The sequence below is a fragment of the Oreochromis aureus genome, linkage group 18, assembly GCF_013358895.1.
Source record: "Oreochromis aureus strain Israel breed Guangdong linkage group 18, ZZ_aureus, whole genome shotgun sequence".
Lineage (NCBI taxonomy): Eukaryota > Metazoa > Chordata > Actinopteri > Cichliformes > Cichlidae > Oreochromis > Oreochromis aureus.
The window spans coordinates 18,782,122-18,800,451 of record NC_052959.1 but is presented as its reverse complement, the minus strand read 5'-3'; the positions used below and the strand labels follow the sequence as shown (position 1 = coordinate 18,800,451).

General features: G+C 39.7%; 1 protein-coding gene across 1 annotated transcript in view; it reads right to left on the bottom strand.

Moving 5' to 3' along the window:
* Positions 1-18,330, bottom strand: part of obscnb (obscurin, cytoskeletal calmodulin and titin-interacting RhoGEF b) — a 59,142-nt gene that overhangs the window by 38,774 nt on the left and 2,038 nt on the right. The window contains exons 3-28 of the mRNA XM_039602475.1: positions 17,864-18,278; positions 15,837-16,106; positions 15,327-15,587; positions 14,553-14,858; positions 14,193-14,459; positions 13,986-14,092; positions 13,062-13,230; positions 11,791-12,066; positions 11,423-11,704; positions 10,676-10,951; positions 10,302-10,583; positions 9,935-10,210; positions 9,533-9,814; positions 9,159-9,440; positions 7,477-7,758; positions 7,017-7,292; positions 6,659-6,931; positions 6,300-6,566; positions 5,942-6,211; positions 5,591-5,857; positions 5,187-5,453; positions 4,987-5,099; positions 4,756-4,909; positions 4,498-4,659; positions 4,268-4,372; positions 70-339 (exon numbers count right to left, since the gene is read on the bottom strand). Coding sequence (XP_039458409.1) covers positions 70-339; positions 4,268-4,372; positions 4,498-4,659; positions 4,756-4,909; positions 4,987-5,099; positions 5,187-5,453; positions 5,591-5,857; positions 5,942-6,211; positions 6,300-6,566; positions 6,659-6,931; positions 7,017-7,292; positions 7,477-7,758; positions 9,159-9,440; positions 9,533-9,814; positions 9,935-10,210; positions 10,302-10,583; positions 10,676-10,951; positions 11,423-11,704; positions 11,791-12,066; positions 13,062-13,230; positions 13,986-14,092; positions 14,193-14,459; positions 14,553-14,858; positions 15,327-15,587; positions 15,837-16,106; positions 17,864-18,278 — 6,457 coding nt within the window. The remainder of the gene's footprint in view (positions 1-69; positions 340-4,267; positions 4,373-4,497; positions 4,660-4,755; positions 4,910-4,986; positions 5,100-5,186; positions 5,454-5,590; positions 5,858-5,941; positions 6,212-6,299; positions 6,567-6,658; positions 6,932-7,016; positions 7,293-7,476; positions 7,759-9,158; positions 9,441-9,532; positions 9,815-9,934; positions 10,211-10,301; positions 10,584-10,675; positions 10,952-11,422; positions 11,705-11,790; positions 12,067-13,061; positions 13,231-13,985; positions 14,093-14,192; positions 14,460-14,552; positions 14,859-15,326; positions 15,588-15,836; positions 16,107-17,863; positions 18,279-18,330) is intronic.

Sequence of the window (18,330 nt, the reverse complement as noted above, 5' to 3'; positions counted from 1 at the left end):
AATATAATGGAAGTTTTCTGTGTATACATACAGAATTTTCTGTGTGAACACAACACTGAAAACTTTTACCTTTAACTGTGAGCTGGGCTAAAGATTTGCTTTTCCCAGCTGTAAACTGTACAGTTCCCGTCATTGATGCTTTAGTCTTTTTGAAAGTGAGACGGTGCATCGTGCCTTCTTTCTCCATTTCGACATCAGGCCCCTCCTGCAGAGCAACTCCATTCAAAGTCCATACAGGAGGTTTCACCAGTTCCATACTGATTTCCACTTCAAAAACAGCTGCAAAGGGTTCTGTGACTTCTACTGGACTAAGTTCCCGCACTATGCTGATGGACTGCTCTGAAGGGATCATAAAAAGAGAATGGTTCAGTGAAAAGAATTCATCAACTGCAAATACTTCACATTTTTTCCCAGGAATTAAGAACTGGCATCCATTTTTTGCATGAAAGTCACTTTACAACAACTAAAGCGGGGGTGTCAAACATAAAGCCCAGGGGCCAGAATCAGCATGGCGAAGACTCCAATCCAGCCCGTTGTTTAACTTTGGAAAATGTAAAGAAGGATTGTATTTTCATATGTTTTACAGCGTTTCCAATTGACAAAGACCTCCCTGATGGCAACAAAGTAATTAAACAGTAGAAATTCTGTAATTTTACACATTTACTTACAATTTTAAGCCCAAAAAGTCATGCTGACAGATTTATTTCATTTATTACAGCATTTCTATATCATGTAGAAAAACTGAGACATACTGTTGAAATTGTGCTTCTTTTTTATATTAAGATTATCTCATTGCTTAAATTTGTAGTTAATGTTCAGTACAGTGTCAGATAGGGGAGTTTCACTGGTCCGGCCTACACAAAGCCAAAGTGGGCTGTGTGTGTAAATGAAATGAACTAAAGGTTGAGGCCAACCCCGAGGCCACACTTATCAAGTGTAGCTTCAGGGTTGATGGAATTTAAGGTTGATAAGGATATCTGAGAGTTCAAAGGTCAAAACAAAATATAAGCAAACAATCTTGATTAGGGATCCCTCAGATTTTTACTGTTTTATAGCTTGTTTGTTTTTTAAATTTCATATTGAGAGATGTGTTTCATGTGCTGATATATAACTTCATCAATATTCTCCACAGACACGATTTGTTTATAGCATGTTCTCCTGATGCTATCTGATGTATTCACCGTTAGGATTTATTGGTCTAGCCCTACTGATTGTTTACTTGACTTGCTAAAATATGCACAACCATCTGCATGATCTATTAGCATGTGTAAACATTCATCAATGATATTCAAATATAATGTGATAGTTTAATGACATTACACATATGACTGCCTATATGCTTGCCCATATTTAATCAAGTTGACATGTGAATTTTTATTGCTATAGCTCATATAAGGGATTTATTTTTCTAATGCTGCTTGCAACTATTATCGCTACCAACTATTAGCAATGGGTTTGGAATTATAAATCTTACTTTATAGGATGGAAACACCACACATCATATGCAAAATAACTGTATTTAAGTATAAGACTTTCATTTATCCAGAGCAACGCAAAGGACAATTAACATCCTGTGACTTCATACACTGTACCCCACACTGTGGTACATGCACAAAGGCCCTTTTTTTCTTTAATGCCAGAAAATTCCCAACATAAAACTTCAACACATCAGCAAAACTAAAAACAGGTTGCACTAAAGTTTAGTTACCCATTTAGATTAAGAAAAATCTTAAAATTTCAACTTCAATGTTAATTAATTTAGTAGGTCAGGCTTGTTACAGAACAGCTGAGAGATAACATATTAAGAACCTATTATACACATATTTCCCATTAGTACACTGTTTCAGATTGGCATACACCTCATTGAATTGAACACTGATGGCTTGTTTTCTGAGGATATAATGAGAAAGTATTTACATTTACAGTGGCACTAAGTTTAAAATGAACTATTGTCACAATCCACTGTTTTACCTTCCACAAGCAGTTTACAGGATGTCTTGTCATCAGTGGCATCACAGGTATACGTGTCTTCATCCCCAGAGTCCACATCATTAACGGTGAGCTTTCGGTACAGGTCTTCGCTTTTGATCTCGTACTTCTTGCTGGGTTTGATCTCCGTCTTGTTCTTGTACCACTTCACCTTTGCACTGGCACGTGACACTTGGCATTCAAGATGACCACGATGCTTATACATCGCTATCTTATCCCTGAGTCGCTTCACAAACTTCACAGGAAGCTCTACAGTAACAATAACACTTAATCAATGAAAACTATTATGTGTGCCGCAAAGGGACATTACTGCAAAGGGTTTGCCGGTGTCTATGCATAAGTTAAAGTAATTTCAGATGGTATATGAATCTTATGGCATATTAATGCTTTTGATGATATATTAATGCTTGCATTGAGATCCAACATGTTTTGCAAAAGCTAAAGAAAAAAGAAAGAATATATAATGACACTAACATAAAATTAGTCCATATATGCAAGTAACAGCAAGTTACAGCAACTGACACAAAAGTAGACAGCTATTCTCTTTCAGAATCAAATGATCTTTTTATACTAATAGAAATTAACGAATCAGATGCACTAAATATCTTATCTTTACGGTGGCCCTGAGAGGCCAAACGGACTGCAACTTAAGAAAACACCAGCAATAAGAAAAACGCTGCAAAAGCACACAAAACACAACGGAAATAGGAAAAACGACAACGGAAATAGGAAAAAAGACAAGGGAAGTGTTTCTGGGGAGACAATAACCAGACGGACCAGTTTCAGGAACCCAAAACATGGTAGGTGTGTTTTATCATGATTCATATAATACTGATGATGGATTTTTAGGCTAATAGTTAGGCTAACACACTTACCTCTCATCTTTTCTTTCCTCACAAAACCGATAGATCTTTTAAGTGTCTCCAGCGCAATTCTTAGCATATTTTGGTTCCTGCAACTGGTCTGTCGGGTTATTGTCTCCCCAGAAACACTTCCCTTCTGCTTTTGGAAATCTGTTTTCTGTTTTCGTTTGTACTATTTCTGTTGTTGTTTTTCCTATTTCTGTTTTGTTTTTTCCTATTTCCATTGTCGTTTTTCCCTATTTCCGTTGTGTTTTGTGTGCTTTTGCAGCGTTTTTCTTATTGCTGGTGTTTTCTTAAGTTGCAGTCCGTGTGGCTTCTCAGGGCCACCGTACATGTTACTATAACACACAAAATCTGTTTGTTTGCCCAAAAAATCCTCCTTCACAATCAGTAGTTGATCAAACAAAATTGGCACAAATGCATCTTAGGCCCCTGAAGTCTTATCTACACCACATATTGTTGATGTCATTATGTTGCCTAGGCTGGAGCCTATCATAGCTGTCATAGGGCAAGAGGCTATCCTGCATGTTTGTCACGGGGCTAACACGGAGAGATGGACAACCATTCACACCTGTGGGCACTTTATAATCACCAGTTCACCCAATCCCACCAACTGCATGTCTTTGAACTGTGGGAGGAAGCCACAGGGAGAACATGCAAACTCCACACAGAAAGGCCACAGCCAGGTGGTGGATTCAAACCCAGGACCTTCATGCCGTGAACTGCTCCACTGTGCTGCCCTAACAATATCTAATTTATATCCACAAAACATATATTATGGTGCCAGCATGTTGCCAAGAAATCACATAGCAGCAGACTAAAAAACTGGTGAAACAATACTGCATCGTGGGTACAAGTAATCTGTTTCACAATTAAATCACATTCTTGTACTGCTGGAGATTTTGAGATGCAATCTTCATAAGCCATCACCCATTAAAAACAAAAACAAAAAGAATGCTTTTTCTCTGGTATAAAATTATAAAACTGTAAAGCTGTGCTGTTGTTGAGTGCGCATTTTGCCATCAAGCTTCAATGAGGAGTGACAATGTGAATGTGAAGTTGCAAATGGATTTTATATCTTACCAATATAAAGAATAAATATATGCAGAATGGCACAGTGTGGTGACTCTCTTAGAAAGATATTTCCCCAAGTTTTATTGTTTGTATCAGTAAATGATGTGGACGCATTCTGGGAGAATAACCGACTAACAGAAGTCAAGCTGTTCATCAAATTTAAATGTGTGTTTTATTGTTTGCAATTTTCTAAGAGCTCTTAACACAGTGAGAAGAAATAATCCATTTGCAGCCACACTGAACATCGCGGCGTGTAACAGCATTGGACTGATAAGCTATTACCATGCAACCATGCATTCAGTGTTATGTGATTTTAGTGCACAGAACACACATTCGTTTACCTTTCACTTTAAGTTTAGCAGTTGAAGATGCTTTCTCAGCTGTAAACCTAATTTCACCCGTATCTTCTGGGGTAACAGACTTGAAAAGCAGCACATAAGTTCTGCCTGGAATTAGAAACAGACATCATCATGAAAACGTCCTTATTATTCCCAATCTTTATTAAGGCGAATCCTGTAGCATTACATGCTTAGCTTAATTAAAATGGTTTTCCAATTTCTTGAGGCCTTACCCTCTTGCCTCATCTTTATGTTGTCAGTGGCTTTGAGTTTTGTGTTTCCTTTGTACCACTGGCACTCCACTTCATCGTGTGAGATTTCACAGACAAATTTCGCACTCTCCTTCTCCATGACCTCCAAATCTGCCAGCTTCTTAATGATCTTGATATCTCTGGCTGCAGGAAAAAGACGCCAAGTACAGAAAACTTAACTGAACCCAGATTAATTGTACCTTACTGATTTCCTTACTTTGTGGCATAATTAGTAATTACCATGAACAGTGAGCTTGGCGGAGGTGTTATCATCAGTAGTACGGCAGATGTATGTGCCTCCATCTTCAGGGGAGCATTTGTTGATGGCCAAAGTGCGCTTTTGGCCCAATGAATGAATAGCAAAGTTCTTTCCCGGTTTTAGTTCCACCTCATCCTGCAGATTCGGTGTTATTCAAAATGTTACATATGTACTGCACACTTTTAAATCAGCAGACACTAATAATTTCTCACCTTGAACCATCTAACATCTGCATTCGCTCTGGACACTTCACATTCAAACGTAACCTTCTCCTTCTCAGGAACACTCATATCCATAATAGGTTTGGAGATCATAGCAGGAGCCTCTGTAGAATCAGCACATTAGACTTTTTTAGACTGGACTTTTTTAGGAAACCTAGACCTCATCAGGACAAACATGAGCCCACCGTTACCTGTGACGATCAGTTTAGCCGAAGTATGCACGCCTTCTGCCTGGAAGGAAATCATTCCTGCATCCTCCTGCTTGAGACTGGACAACGTCAGGATGTGCTTCTTTCCCTGAGCTGTGATATGGCAGTTTGGCCCTGACTTTAATTTGACCCTGTCTCTGTTCCAGGAGCCTTCAACATTGGCCTGACTGAGTTCTACCTCAAGTGTTACTGTCTCAGTTTCACGTGCCTTGGTTTCTGTTAGACCCTTTATTACCTGGATCTTCTTCACTGAAGGGAAAAGGAAAAGAGTGTTAACATGTAGGACTGATTTTGTGATAACAAGCGCCATGACAATGACATTCTTCTTCTTGTATGATATGCACATCATATTCTGTATTTAAAACATTAATCTTGATGAGCCTTACTCTCCACGCTGAGCTTGGCCTGGGTCTTATCATCCAGAGTTTCGCAAGAGTAGATGCCACGGTCAGCATAAGTCACACTCTTGAAGACCAGAGCCTGCTTAGCTCCCTCTACCCGAATCTCCATGTTTCCTGCAGGTTGCAGCACTACACTGTTCTTCATCCACCTGACTTCATCCGATGCCTTACTGAGCTCCACTTCCAGCCTCACTTCGCTTTGCTCCTCCACTGTCAGGTTTTCTAGCTTTTTCTTGAAAGTCACAGGTTCATCTGGAAGGGACACAAAGAATGTTAGATGGAAGTACGTGTTCATTTATATAAACACTTAAACAAGAATTCCCATTATTATCTTACGTTGCACTTGTAGAGTAGCTTTGCAGCTTTTGCCTTCTGCATCAACACTTATCTCTCCTGCATCTTTCTGAGTGACTGAGGTGATGGTAAGAGAGTGGCTGCCACCACCTTGCTCAAGCTTATACTTCTGCCCAGCAATGATGGGGATACTGTTGTGGAACCATCTGACGCTGACGTCTGCTGGGCTGACGGCACACTTGAAAACAGCATCTTTTCCCTCAGTTGCAACCACGTTGTTCAGTTTGGTGACCAGCCTCACTAATCTTGGTGCTGCAAGGAATAAAGCATAATTATATAAAAGAAATGGCTTCCATCCTGGAAAGATGGTTTGTTTTTTTTAGTTAAACTAGTTAATTACCTTTAGAGGAAACTTTAGCAGATGTCTTGTCATTTCTACATTCGCAGCTGTATTCTCCTTCATCTTCCTTAGTCATGCCAGTCACAGTGAGAATTCGCCTAGCACCATCTGTTCTGACACAGAACCTGCCTCCAGGTTTAATCTCATGGCCATTATGGTGCCATACAGCATCCCCTGAAGCTTGATTTAGTTCGCAAATCAGGCTTAGTGTACCTCCCAGTTCCACTGTGGCAGGTTTCAAAGGGAGAACAAACTTCAAAGCTGAATCTGAGAAGAAAGCACGAGAGGGAAAAGTTCAAAGAAAAATCTGGCATCTGCAGATGCATGAGAGTTGTGTTTAAGAGTTTTCTATGACCTGCCTTTAACTTGAACTTTGAACTCCAGTTTATCATCCGCAGTTTGACAAGAGTAGGCTCCACTGTCTTTCATTTCTGCAGATTTCACTATCAGAGTACGAGAAAGGCCCTCTTTTTTCATTTCATACTTGCTGCTCTCCTTGAGCTCCACGCCATCTCTAAACCATCTCACACTACCACCCTCTGCGGTCAGCTCAGTGGATAAAACAATGCTTTCACTTGCTTGAACCACACATGTGTCCTTGACAGATTTCTTCTGGAACTTTATGGCTAAATCTAGAAAGAAGAACTTCTTTTCAGTACTTTGTACAAATAAGAGGTAATCAATTGGCAACATGTGTTACATTTAAAATAAATGTACCTGTTAGCTGCAACTTAAATACCAGCTTCTCTGTTCCAGCCTCACAAGTATATTCTCCAGCATCCTTTTTCTCCACTTTTTCTATCACCAGCTCACGAGTTTTGCCCTTAGACTCCATGTGGGCTCCTTTGCTGGAAGTCAGCAGCTTGCCATCCTTGTACCACTTTACCTCTGTCTTGGAATCTGAAACCTCACAACTAAGCGTGGCTCTCTGTGAGAGATAAGTTTTCACTTCCTTCTGGACTGACTCCGTGTTAGAGAAGCCAGCTGGGGCTTCTGACCAGCAAATGGAGAAAAAAAAACACATCAATCAATGTGAAATGCAAAAAACTTTAAGCAACTATGACTCAACTTACTGGATACAAACGAGGCAATCTGGCAGAAATACTACACACCAAGACTATTTTAAAGCTCATTAACATACAGTAGGAAAGTACTAGGGACAACTTATTGAGCTTACCTAACACCTGTATCTTAAAGGGCAGCTTCTCAGACCCAGCCTCACAGATGTACTCCCCAGCATCCTTCTTATCCACACTGTTGATCACCAGCTGCCGACTCCTGCCTTTTGACTCTACATGAACTGTCTTGCTGGTAGTCAGAAGCTTGCCATCCTTGTACCATTTTACCTCTGTATTGATATCAGATACCTCACAGCTGAGAGTGGCTTTCTGAGAGAGAGTAGCTTTCACCTCCTTTTGGATAGACTCTTTGCTGGAGAAGGCAGACTTGACTTGGATCTCTGCAGAAATAACAGTGATTAATGTCATGGCAATGTAACAATTTAATTTAACATTTAACAGTTTAAGTGTGATGTGAGATAAATATAACCTAGAAAATCAATTTTCATAGCAACAAAGTGGATAAATACGTAGCACAGCCAAAACCAGGGAACAATATTTCACAGCTAAAATCTAACGTGACCACAAAATATGCAAATATGTAAAAACATCTGCAATTCCACCAAACCAAAAACAAAAAATTTTTACTCAAATAAACCTAAACAAAGAATTCATAAAGTATAAAAAAAATCTATATAAATGTATAAATCTATGTAAATGCCGAGTCAGAGCAGCTGATTGACTGTAATGTCTAAATTACAATTTTCACAACCAAAGATTATTATAAGAGCATGATTATTGTCATGTTCTTGCTTTGTGTTCCAGTACTCTCCTTTTCCGTACAACGCCTTTACAATGCCCCACCTAAAAGCTCCAAACTTAATGCCCACCAGCTTCAACTCAGCTCCACTCAGAGCAACACAAAGAGCCCAGACAGTCATCTGTCTTTTTTTCTCTTTAAATTCAACATTGATGTATGATGGTTTATGAGTCAGGAGTCAGTGAGTTATTGTAATATTAACTTTTAATAGTTACGAAAATAACAGTAATGACAATAACTATTACATAGTTTTTGTTATATAATTTGTGTGTACTTCTCTTTTAGGTGTTAAAACACTTAACCTGTATGTTACATCCCCAATTTTCACTTCTTGCTTCTCACATACAACCTCCAGCATCTTTCTTCTCTACATTGTCAATCACCATTTAATAAATCCTGCCCTTTGAATCCATGTGATCTGCTTTGCTGGGATTTGGCAGCTTGTCATCTTTGTACCATTTCGCCTCTGTCTTATTATCAACTACCTCACAGCTCAGGATTGCTTTCTGAGAACCAGTAGCTTTAAGTTCCTTGTAGGCTGACTCTTTGTTGAGGAAAATAGATTTAGCATGGATTTCAGCAGAAGTTAACTATAATGGAGTAAGGTGACAGTACAATTATCTGTACGAAAACAACAGTTCAACTGAAAGCACACAAAAAACGCACAGCAAATACATGATAACTCAGATAACCAGAACCTGACAAATAACCAGCTAAAGATACCAGATCTTGTAACCAGAGACCAAAACATGGAGCTCAGCAGGTCATTTGAACAACAAAACTCAATTTTCTACTCAAAGGCTGGAACAATTTTTATCAAATTAAACCAAATACTGCATCCCACAACTGAAGCAACCAACAATGTATTCAATGCAAACACAAAAACATTTTTTTGTGAAGAAGGCTTTGCATTAAACGATCTAAAATATATTTTACACGTTGCACTACATTATTATAAGTGTGACATCCATAGAGTCATACCTTGCACATGTATCTTAAAGGCCAGCTTCTCAGTCCCAGCCTCACAGATGTACTCTCCAGCATCCTTCTTCTCCACACTGTCAATCACCAGCTGGCGATTCTTGCCCTTTGACTCAGTATGGATTGTCCTGCTAGAACTCAGCAGCTTGCCATCCTTGTACCATTTCACTTCTGTCTTGTTATCAGATACCTCACAGCTTAGAACAGCTTTGTGTGACAGGGTGGCTTTTACCTCCTTTTGGATTGACTCCTTATTAGAGAAAGCTGACTGGACCTGTGTGTCTGGGGAGACCATGAATATGGATGATAAATTTCTCTCTCTCTGCAGCACCTGCAAGCCCCACGAATCAAACCAGTTAGATCATTGTCCCTACCTGCCACTTGTAGTTTGAAGGCAAGCTTTTCAGTCCCAGCCTCACAGATGTACTCTCCAGCATCCTTCTTCTCCACACTGTCGATCACCAGCTGACGATTCTTGCCCTTTGACTCAGTATGGATTGTCTTACTGGAAGTCACTAACTTGCCATCCTTGTACCACTTCACCTCTGTCTTGGCGTCAGCTACTTCACAGCTCAGGACAGCCTTCTGAGAGATAGTGGCTTTCAATTCCTTCTTCACTGACTCTTTGTTAAAGAAGGCTGATTGGACCTGTGTGTCTATGGAAACCATGAAAATAAATTCAAATTCTTTGCTGTCCAGAAACAAATAGGTTTAATATCTATAAGGCGCATAACTCAAGAGGAAAAACTAGAAACCAGTTAGGCCACTGCCCTTACCTGCCACCTGTAGTTTGTAGGCGAGCTTTTCAGTCCCAGCCTCACAGATGTACTCTCCAGCATCCTTCTTCTCCACGCTGTCGATCACCAGCTGGCGATTCTTGCCCTTAGACTCTGTGTGGATAGTCTTGCTGGAGGACAGGAGCTTTCCGTCTTTGTACCACTTCACCTCAGTCTTGGAATCAGAAACTTCACAGCTCAGCGTGGCTTTCTGGGTCAAAGTGACTTTCACCTCCTTTTGTATAGAGTCCTTATCATAGAAGACTGATTGGGCCTCTGAATGAGGAGTCATGAAAGGAAAAAACATCAGGTGATATTTATTCAAAACATAGAAACTAAGTAATGCTATGATTTCAAAAAATCTTACCTGCCACCTGTAGTTTGTAGGCGAGCTTTTCAGTCCCAGCCTCACAGATGTACTGTCCAGCATCCTTCTTCTCCACACTGTCAATCACCAGCTGGCGATTCTTGCCCTTTGACTCAGTATGGATTGTCCTGCTGGAAGTCAGCAGCTTGCCATCCCTGTACCATTTCACTTCTGTCTTGTTATCAGATACCTCACAGCTTAGAACAGCTTTCTGTGACAGGGTGGCTTTTACTTCCTTTTGGATTGACTCCTTATTAGAGAAAGCTGACTGGACCTGTGTGTCTGGGGAGACCATGAATATGGATGATAAATTTCTTTCTCTCTGCAGCACCTGCAAGCCCCATGAATCAAACCAGTTAGATCATTGTCCCTACCTGCCACCTGTAGTTTGAAGGCAAGCTTTTCAGTCCCAGCCTCACAGATGTACTCTCCAGCATCCTTCTTCTCCACACTGTCAATCACCAGCTGGCGATTCTTGGCCTTTGATTCAGTATGGATTGTCTTACTGGAAGTCACTAACTTGCCATCCTTGTACCACTTCACCTCTGTCTTGGTATCGACCACCTCACAGCTCAGCGTGGCTTTATGGGAAAGCGTGGCTTTAACCTCCTTCTGAATAGACTCCTTGTTGATGAAAGCTGACTGGGAATCTGAGGGTAACACAAGTAAGAAAAGCAGTGCTGTCATAAGCTTTAAAATCACAGATGATTGGAATAATTTAGAGGCAAAATATGAAACACAGACTTAGCACTTGATAGGATGATATGATAAATCTAAACATATATATTTTTGGCACTTCAAGATAGTGGATGGTTTAGATCATTAAATGTATGTGTAAGTTTGGTGATGGAGTTTTTATTATAAATGAATGATGAATTTTTATGAATTATTATGTCTATTTTTTTTATGTTTAAGGACAACAGATGGAAATTAGCCTTTGGCTATAATCTGGCATGTTTACATTCATGTAATTTGTTTTTACATTTATGTTCATTAGCATGCACTGTCCTAAATAAATAAATAAATAAATAAATAAATGTACACCATGAAAATTGCTATGAATTGTATACATTTATAAATATTCAAAAATCTTTAGATATAAATCAACCAGGCTGTCCCACCTGTGACAAATATCTTGAAGACTAGTTTGTCCCCTCCAGCTTCACAGGTATACTCTCCAGCATCACTCTTCTCCACCTTTTCAATCACCAGCTGGCGAGTGTTGCCTTTTGCTTCTGAGTATATGGTCCTACTGGATATCAACAGCTTGCCATCTTTGTACCATTTCACCTCTGTCTTGCTATCTGACACATTACAACTAAGAGTTGCTTTTTGGGAGAGAGTGGCCTTCACTTCCTTTTGGACTGACTCTTTGTTGGAGAAGGCAGCTACAGCTGAAGTTTCTGTGAGGAAAAAAGAAGTTTCTGTGCCATCAAATACTCCCAAGGCAACATAAAAAAAGCAGCCTTGTGCCATCATGCAGCGTTACCTTTTATCTTAACCTGGAATGTGATTTTGTCAGCTGCTGTCTCACATGAATAATGTCCTTCATCAATCTTCTTGGCACTCTTGATAATGAGTTTCCTTTGAGTCCCTTTGGAGATGATGGTAGTTCTTTGGTCCTCAGTGATCTCCATTTGATCTTTTTTCCACACAACAGCAGCACTGGCAGATGAAACCTCACAGCTCAGCTCAAGATCTCCTTTGAGAGTCGATGACATTCCCATGGTACCTCTGGCTTTGTTTAGAAATTTGGCAGGTTCATCTTAGGGGGGAAAAAGCAATAGGAGGTTACAATGTGACTTATGTGTAATAAAAAAATTAAATGTGTTTTTTTTTGGTTGGATTGTTAACGCAGGAGCTCGTGTTTAAGTAGAGGGTTGGCCACGACCCAACCACTTCCAACAACAGGGCCAGCCTGAGAAGCAGTTTCTTCTCAGGATTTATTTTCAATTAATTTAAAATAAACATTTAAATAAACAAAAAGACTAAACATGTGTTCCTTTCCTTTCTAATAAAGTAAAAGGGAACAGTTATTAAATTATCATACATGAATTCCAGCCGATAGCAGCCACTTTACAGTGACCTGTTAAATATAAGAAAGCACATCACAGGTCAGAGGGTTGATCAGCAGAGGATGAAGAAACTTTCTTTAACTTTACTTTGAATTGTATACTGCTGTGGGTCAATATCATGTGACATGTGGATGATGTTTTCTCAGTCTGATTCTGGATTTTTGGTTATACTGAACCTGCATGTTGTTCTTGTGTTTTTATGAGATATTTACATTAGAAAAAAACTCATCTGTTAAAATATGTCACCTGTAATTAATGGATGTTTTTTTCTTGCATTTAAATTTTTTAGGCTTTCACATTTTTATGGGGGGGATTTGTTTTGTTTTTTTAATGGCAGGAATACTCGGGTAATGGGTTAGAGTGAGGATGAAGTCACTTAATGTGGAAGTTCATTTACTGTTAAAAACAGAAAAATAAACAGAGAGCATACTTGAGTTAGAGCTGACCATTTCTGCCTGTTTTATTTTGTCCTTGAAAGCATGGGCAGTTTCTTTTGAGACAAGCTAATGAATCTGTTTGATGCCTCAAAGATAAAAGCGATCAGAGCAGCTCACATTCCAGTAAATCATTTGAGGTGTTTTGCACCATGAACCTAGTTCCTGTTACAAAAATCATCTCTGGGAAAATCCTAATTGTGATTTGAAGCAAAAAATGATGTAAAGTTAGCTGCAATTTTTACATATACCTTTAAGAGTGAGTTGCATGGACATCTTGTCATCAGGTAACACACAATCATAAATGCCCACATCTTCCTCAGTGACGTTGTGTACCATCAGGATCCTCTTGTGGTCATTAATCACATATTCATACTTTTTGCCCATTTTTAGCTCCCGTCCATTCTTCATCCAAACCACCTGAAGAAAGAAATACAGAAATGCTTTCCAAATTAGACGTGGTAGGATCACACAAATACATACATGTGCTATTAATGTTAACTGGAATTACTCAAACAAAAGTGTCTCATTTGCAGATTATTCAGAAAAGGGTGCATCATTTTTTTAAAATAAAGTAGCATGGGAGGACAAAGAACAAGGTGCTCACAGGAAATTTGAATATTTAATGAAAAGTGAAAAGAGGTGTTGCACAAGAGTTAAAACAGAATTTTGTGTTAGGTAAAATGGAAAAAATGTATACAGACGTAAAAGTTATAATCCTATTAAGTAACTTAATAGTGCACAAGTTGTATGGTCAAAATATATTTGAGATACCTAAAGTAAGCTTATTAATCATGTAGAATTTGAATCAGAAATATTGTAGAGTAGAAGCAGGAAGTAACACTACACAGAAGTGCTTAAATTAAAATACAAGTACATTAAACCAGTACTTTAGTAAATTACTCAAGTAAAGCTGTTTGTGTTTGTCAGGTCAATTAAATTTTATTTATACAGCGCTAAATCACAACAACAGCCGCCTAAAGGAGCTTTATATTTTAAGGTAGACCCTACAATAATAATATGTAGACGTATAATTAGGATAATTAAATATCCTATTGACACATCTACAAAGCTCTTTCAAAAAGACGTTAAATGGTTATATTAAAACAGCTGTTTTAATAGAGTCTGTAAAGGCAAAAACTAAAACAAATTGTTGACATATTTCTATCACTAACCTGTGTGTCATAATCTGACACCTCAACAGTCAGCTGAGCAGTGGCTTGGGCACTGCAGGTCACCACCTCTAGATGATCGGATTTGTTGGTGAACCTAACAGAAGGGGCTGAAAGCAGTTGCTCTGTAAGAGGGTATTACTGATTGGAAGAAAAAAACACAAAAAAGACACAAATTAATAGGACTGAGGTCATTTCTCTAGTGCGTACCCTTCACGTTGAGGATGCAACTGCTTTGTGAGCCTCCACCCACAAACTTGACTTCAGTTCCGTTCATTTCCATGGTCACAACTCGGATGAGCAATGTGTGTATGTTTTTTGACCTGGTGATGAGGTAGTCGGCTCCGCTGCGCAAAAGGCGTCCGTTTAGGGACCAGAAGCCTGAGCAAACAGCAGACAGCTCAACAGAGATGGAGAATTCCTCACCGGAGACTGCAGCGCTGTTAATCAGACCTTTTCTGATTTCTGCAGTGGGTTCTGAAAAGAGGCCCGCAAACAGGGTTTTAAGGAAGAAGAACAAAAACCAAACATAGACATAAATGACAACAATTACAGAGAATTCAGTCTTACCAAGGTAGAAGGTTCCAGGTACCTCCAGGTAGGCACTCTGCCCAAAGTCATTAATGGCAGAGATACGGAACTGGTAGCTAGCTTCTTCAGTGAAGTTGCAGATTGTAAACTCTGTTGCGACAATGGTTTCTTCAGCATTGCACCTCTGCCACATTTGGGTACCAACCTTCCTTCGCTCTACAACGTAGCCTTTGATGGGGACAGGGCGGTCACTGTCAGGAGGAGACCACTGAATGGTGATGGAGGACTCTGTTTTGTTCTGCACCACAGCGTCAACTGGAGGATCGGGAGGATGCTTCCGGGCAGCTAGAGAAAAATATTGTGATGTTATTTAGTTGAAGTACTAGTTTCAGTTCTTCTTTTGTATTTAATAAATGCTGATATTTGACCTAACAACAAGAAATATATCGAGATACACTGTTTTGTATAATTCAATAAATGTACCCAAGGGTCCTGTCCCCCTCCCCTCATCCCCAAATGATTGCAGCAGATGGGTGACCCTGCCAGCCGCAGTTTTCTTCCTTTAAAAAGGGAGTTTTTCCTTCCCACTGTTGCCAAGTGTTTGGTCATAGGGGGTTGTCTGATTGTTGGGTTTTCTCTCTAATATTGTAGGATCTTTACCTTACAATAAAAATCACCTTGAGGCAACTGTTGAAATGATTTGGCACGATATAAATAAAATAAACTGAATTTAAATCAAGGATAATCGCCACAAAACATTTTGTATATTTAATACAGATATCATCAGAATGTATCAAACAGCATTTAACCCACCAGTAACTGAGAATCGGGTGGATGTCTTGCAGTCTCCAGCCACAAAGGCCACTTCTCCAGAGTCCTCTGCCTGGCATTCTCTAATTGTGAGTGTGTACTGTCTAAGCACGCAGCCGATGGAAATACGTGAATCCTCTTTTAACTTCTCGCCATTGCGAGTCCAGTAGGTGTCTGGATAGGGATGTTCCAGCTCTACGCAGAAGATGACAGTGTCGCTAACAGGAACTACTGTCCTTCGAGGAAGCTTCTTAGTTATGTTACCTGAGATATAAGAAGAAACTGATTTGAGATGAAGAAAACAGAACTGAAAACTGCATTTTTCACATAGACATAGCAGTAAATAATGGTCCAGTGTAGTAAACATTCACAGACCAGGTCATGTCGCATTAAGTATCCACATGAGATGCATGTAATATTTACATTAAACGCATATAGACAATTGTAATTACACTTGATAAGTGCACAAACAATGAAGAAGAACAGTGGAAAGAAAGAGAGTCTCTACCGTACCCAGGACTGTGAGCTCAGCCACAGTGCGACTGCCCTCTTTCATCTCGCATATATAAACTCCATCGTCGTTGGTGGTAACGTTGTGTATGGTGAGACGACGGAGGGTGCCTTCCTCCTCCATGCGATATTTAGCATTTTGCTGCAGTCGCGTTTCCTCCATGAACCAGTTGGTATAAGTGGAACTAAGAGGCACCTCACACATGAGTGTGGCTGAGGTTTTTTCCTGCACCTCCACATCCTGAAGCTTTCTCCTGAATGGCACTTTGGGTTCTGGCACAAGGAAATATGACAGAATGTTCAACCAAAGCTGAACTACATCACACTCTTAACTTCTACATTTATTTACCCACATATTCAAATATATGTCAGGCTGATGAAATATCAATAAAGTGAGATAAACTAGAAAATTTAAATTCAGGAATCAAGTGTAGAAAATCTGATTTAAGTTACGGAAGAAGTCAGATAAGTTCAACCTGAGCACTCAATATAGCCATATAAAATATTTAACATTTGCATTCATATTTTCCAATATGTTTCCTAAACTGTGCTCTCCAAAGACTAGGTGAGTTAATTTCATCTTGACATGCTGAATATTTTTGCTTCAAGCATGGTTGTAATAGCAGCCAAACAGGCACTGCAAAGATTCAAATACAGGATGGCTTCCAAAGCAAACATAAGATTACGTTTTATCACTGGAAGTGGCAATAAACTCCAAATCCAAGGGGCAGGTTACACCATGGACAGTCTGTCACAGGGCCAAATTCTTGTTCCAATCCACTTCCTTTATGTGTGAATTTTGCATGTTCTCCCCTTGCCTGTGTGGGTTCTCTCTCGGACACTCCGGCTTCCTCTCAAAGTTCAGAGTCATGCATTTTAAGTTAAATGGTGATTCTTGGTGTGAATGTAAGTGTGAATAGCTTTCTTTTTCTGTATGTTAGCCCTGTCTAGGGTGTATCCAGCTTATCCCCCCGTTGACAGCTGGTAGACTCCAGCTTAACTTCAACCCTAAACCCTAAACTGGACAAGTACTAAAGAAAATGGATAAATGGATGAGTATTAGCAAACTACTTCTCCAGTGCATATATAAAGAATATCATGCAGTTCCTGTGCTGGATACTGTGTTTGCCATTACATTACCATTTATTTTCTAGCCACATATAGCAAAACTTCTTTCCATTTCAAAGCTTTCTGCAAAACTCCAGCAAAGTACCAAATTACCGGGTAAATATCACACAAAGAACCAATTTTCCTGCACTTTGAATTCAGCTGGTACATCAGCAGCTTGGCACTCGACGTCGGACTGACTGGAAATTAATATCTGAAATAAAATCTCCAACTCTACAGCTTCATATCCTGGACCAACGTCTTCCCGAGGGATGTCACACCAGCAGTTTGCCAAAGTGATCTACTGAGTGAGTGACCATCTTAGCAACTGTGAACTACTCATCACCAGCAGAAAATAGCTGCAACACAACACCTTACTTCAGGAGATGAGCCAGAATTCAGTCTTGTTGTTAAAAGCCAAACAACAAGACCCAGAAGATTCAGAAGAGTAATTGCAGTTCCCAGTAAGCACTGCTCTCAGTTTGTAACTATTAAAATATACAAATGAGTCACACTGCAGCATGGGGGACATGATATTTAAGTACAACGGATGCTGCAGATTACAGATACACCATGACAGTGTTATAAACAGTGTAATAAATTAATATGCAGCTCAGAATATCCTCATCAAATAAACCATTTACTTCTCCTAGAAAAGGATTCATGACTTCTAAACTATTAAATATGTACATAAGTATGAGCTTTTTATAAACATTTGTATCTTCAGAGGGTTAGGGTCTTTGACCTGAGTACTACAGAGAGACAGTGTGTTGAGATTTGTTAGCATTATCAAAAAAATAAGGTAAAGCCAGCCTTAATATTTCCCTGCATACTTATTAGAAGTATGCAAACATATTTTTACTAGAAACTTACTTCAGGAGAATTTTCTTAACTGTGATTGCTCAAAAATGGTAATAGCTTACCTTTGACTGTTACTAACACAGCGCTGTAGGTCTGCCCAGCCATATTGGTTGCATTGCAGGTGTAGAGGCCATTATCGGTCTGCTTGCAGTACAGGATTTTCAGGATGAAGTTCTCAGCTTGGTCCTCATAAATGACATGTCTGCGGCCCTCACTGATGTTTGTTCCATCCTTCCTCCAGATAATGTGTGGTTTGGGGTGACCGGTCACAAAGCAGCTGAGTTTGGCATGTTTCCCCTCAGTCACAGTGCAGGTACGAGTGAATACACCTTTGGGAAGCTTCGCCAGGGCAGATGCTCGCAGCTCGTGTTCCAGGCCCAGAGAACTGAAAGCATCCGTGATTTTGGCTGTGGAGGAGGAAGAAATGGAGCTGCTGCTTTCTTCAGTGCGGTAGATGGAGATCTCCTCTTTGCGCTTCTGTAGGTGAGAGAGAAGGGAAGTGCTCTTATCTGCGGCTTGGCGGTGGGAA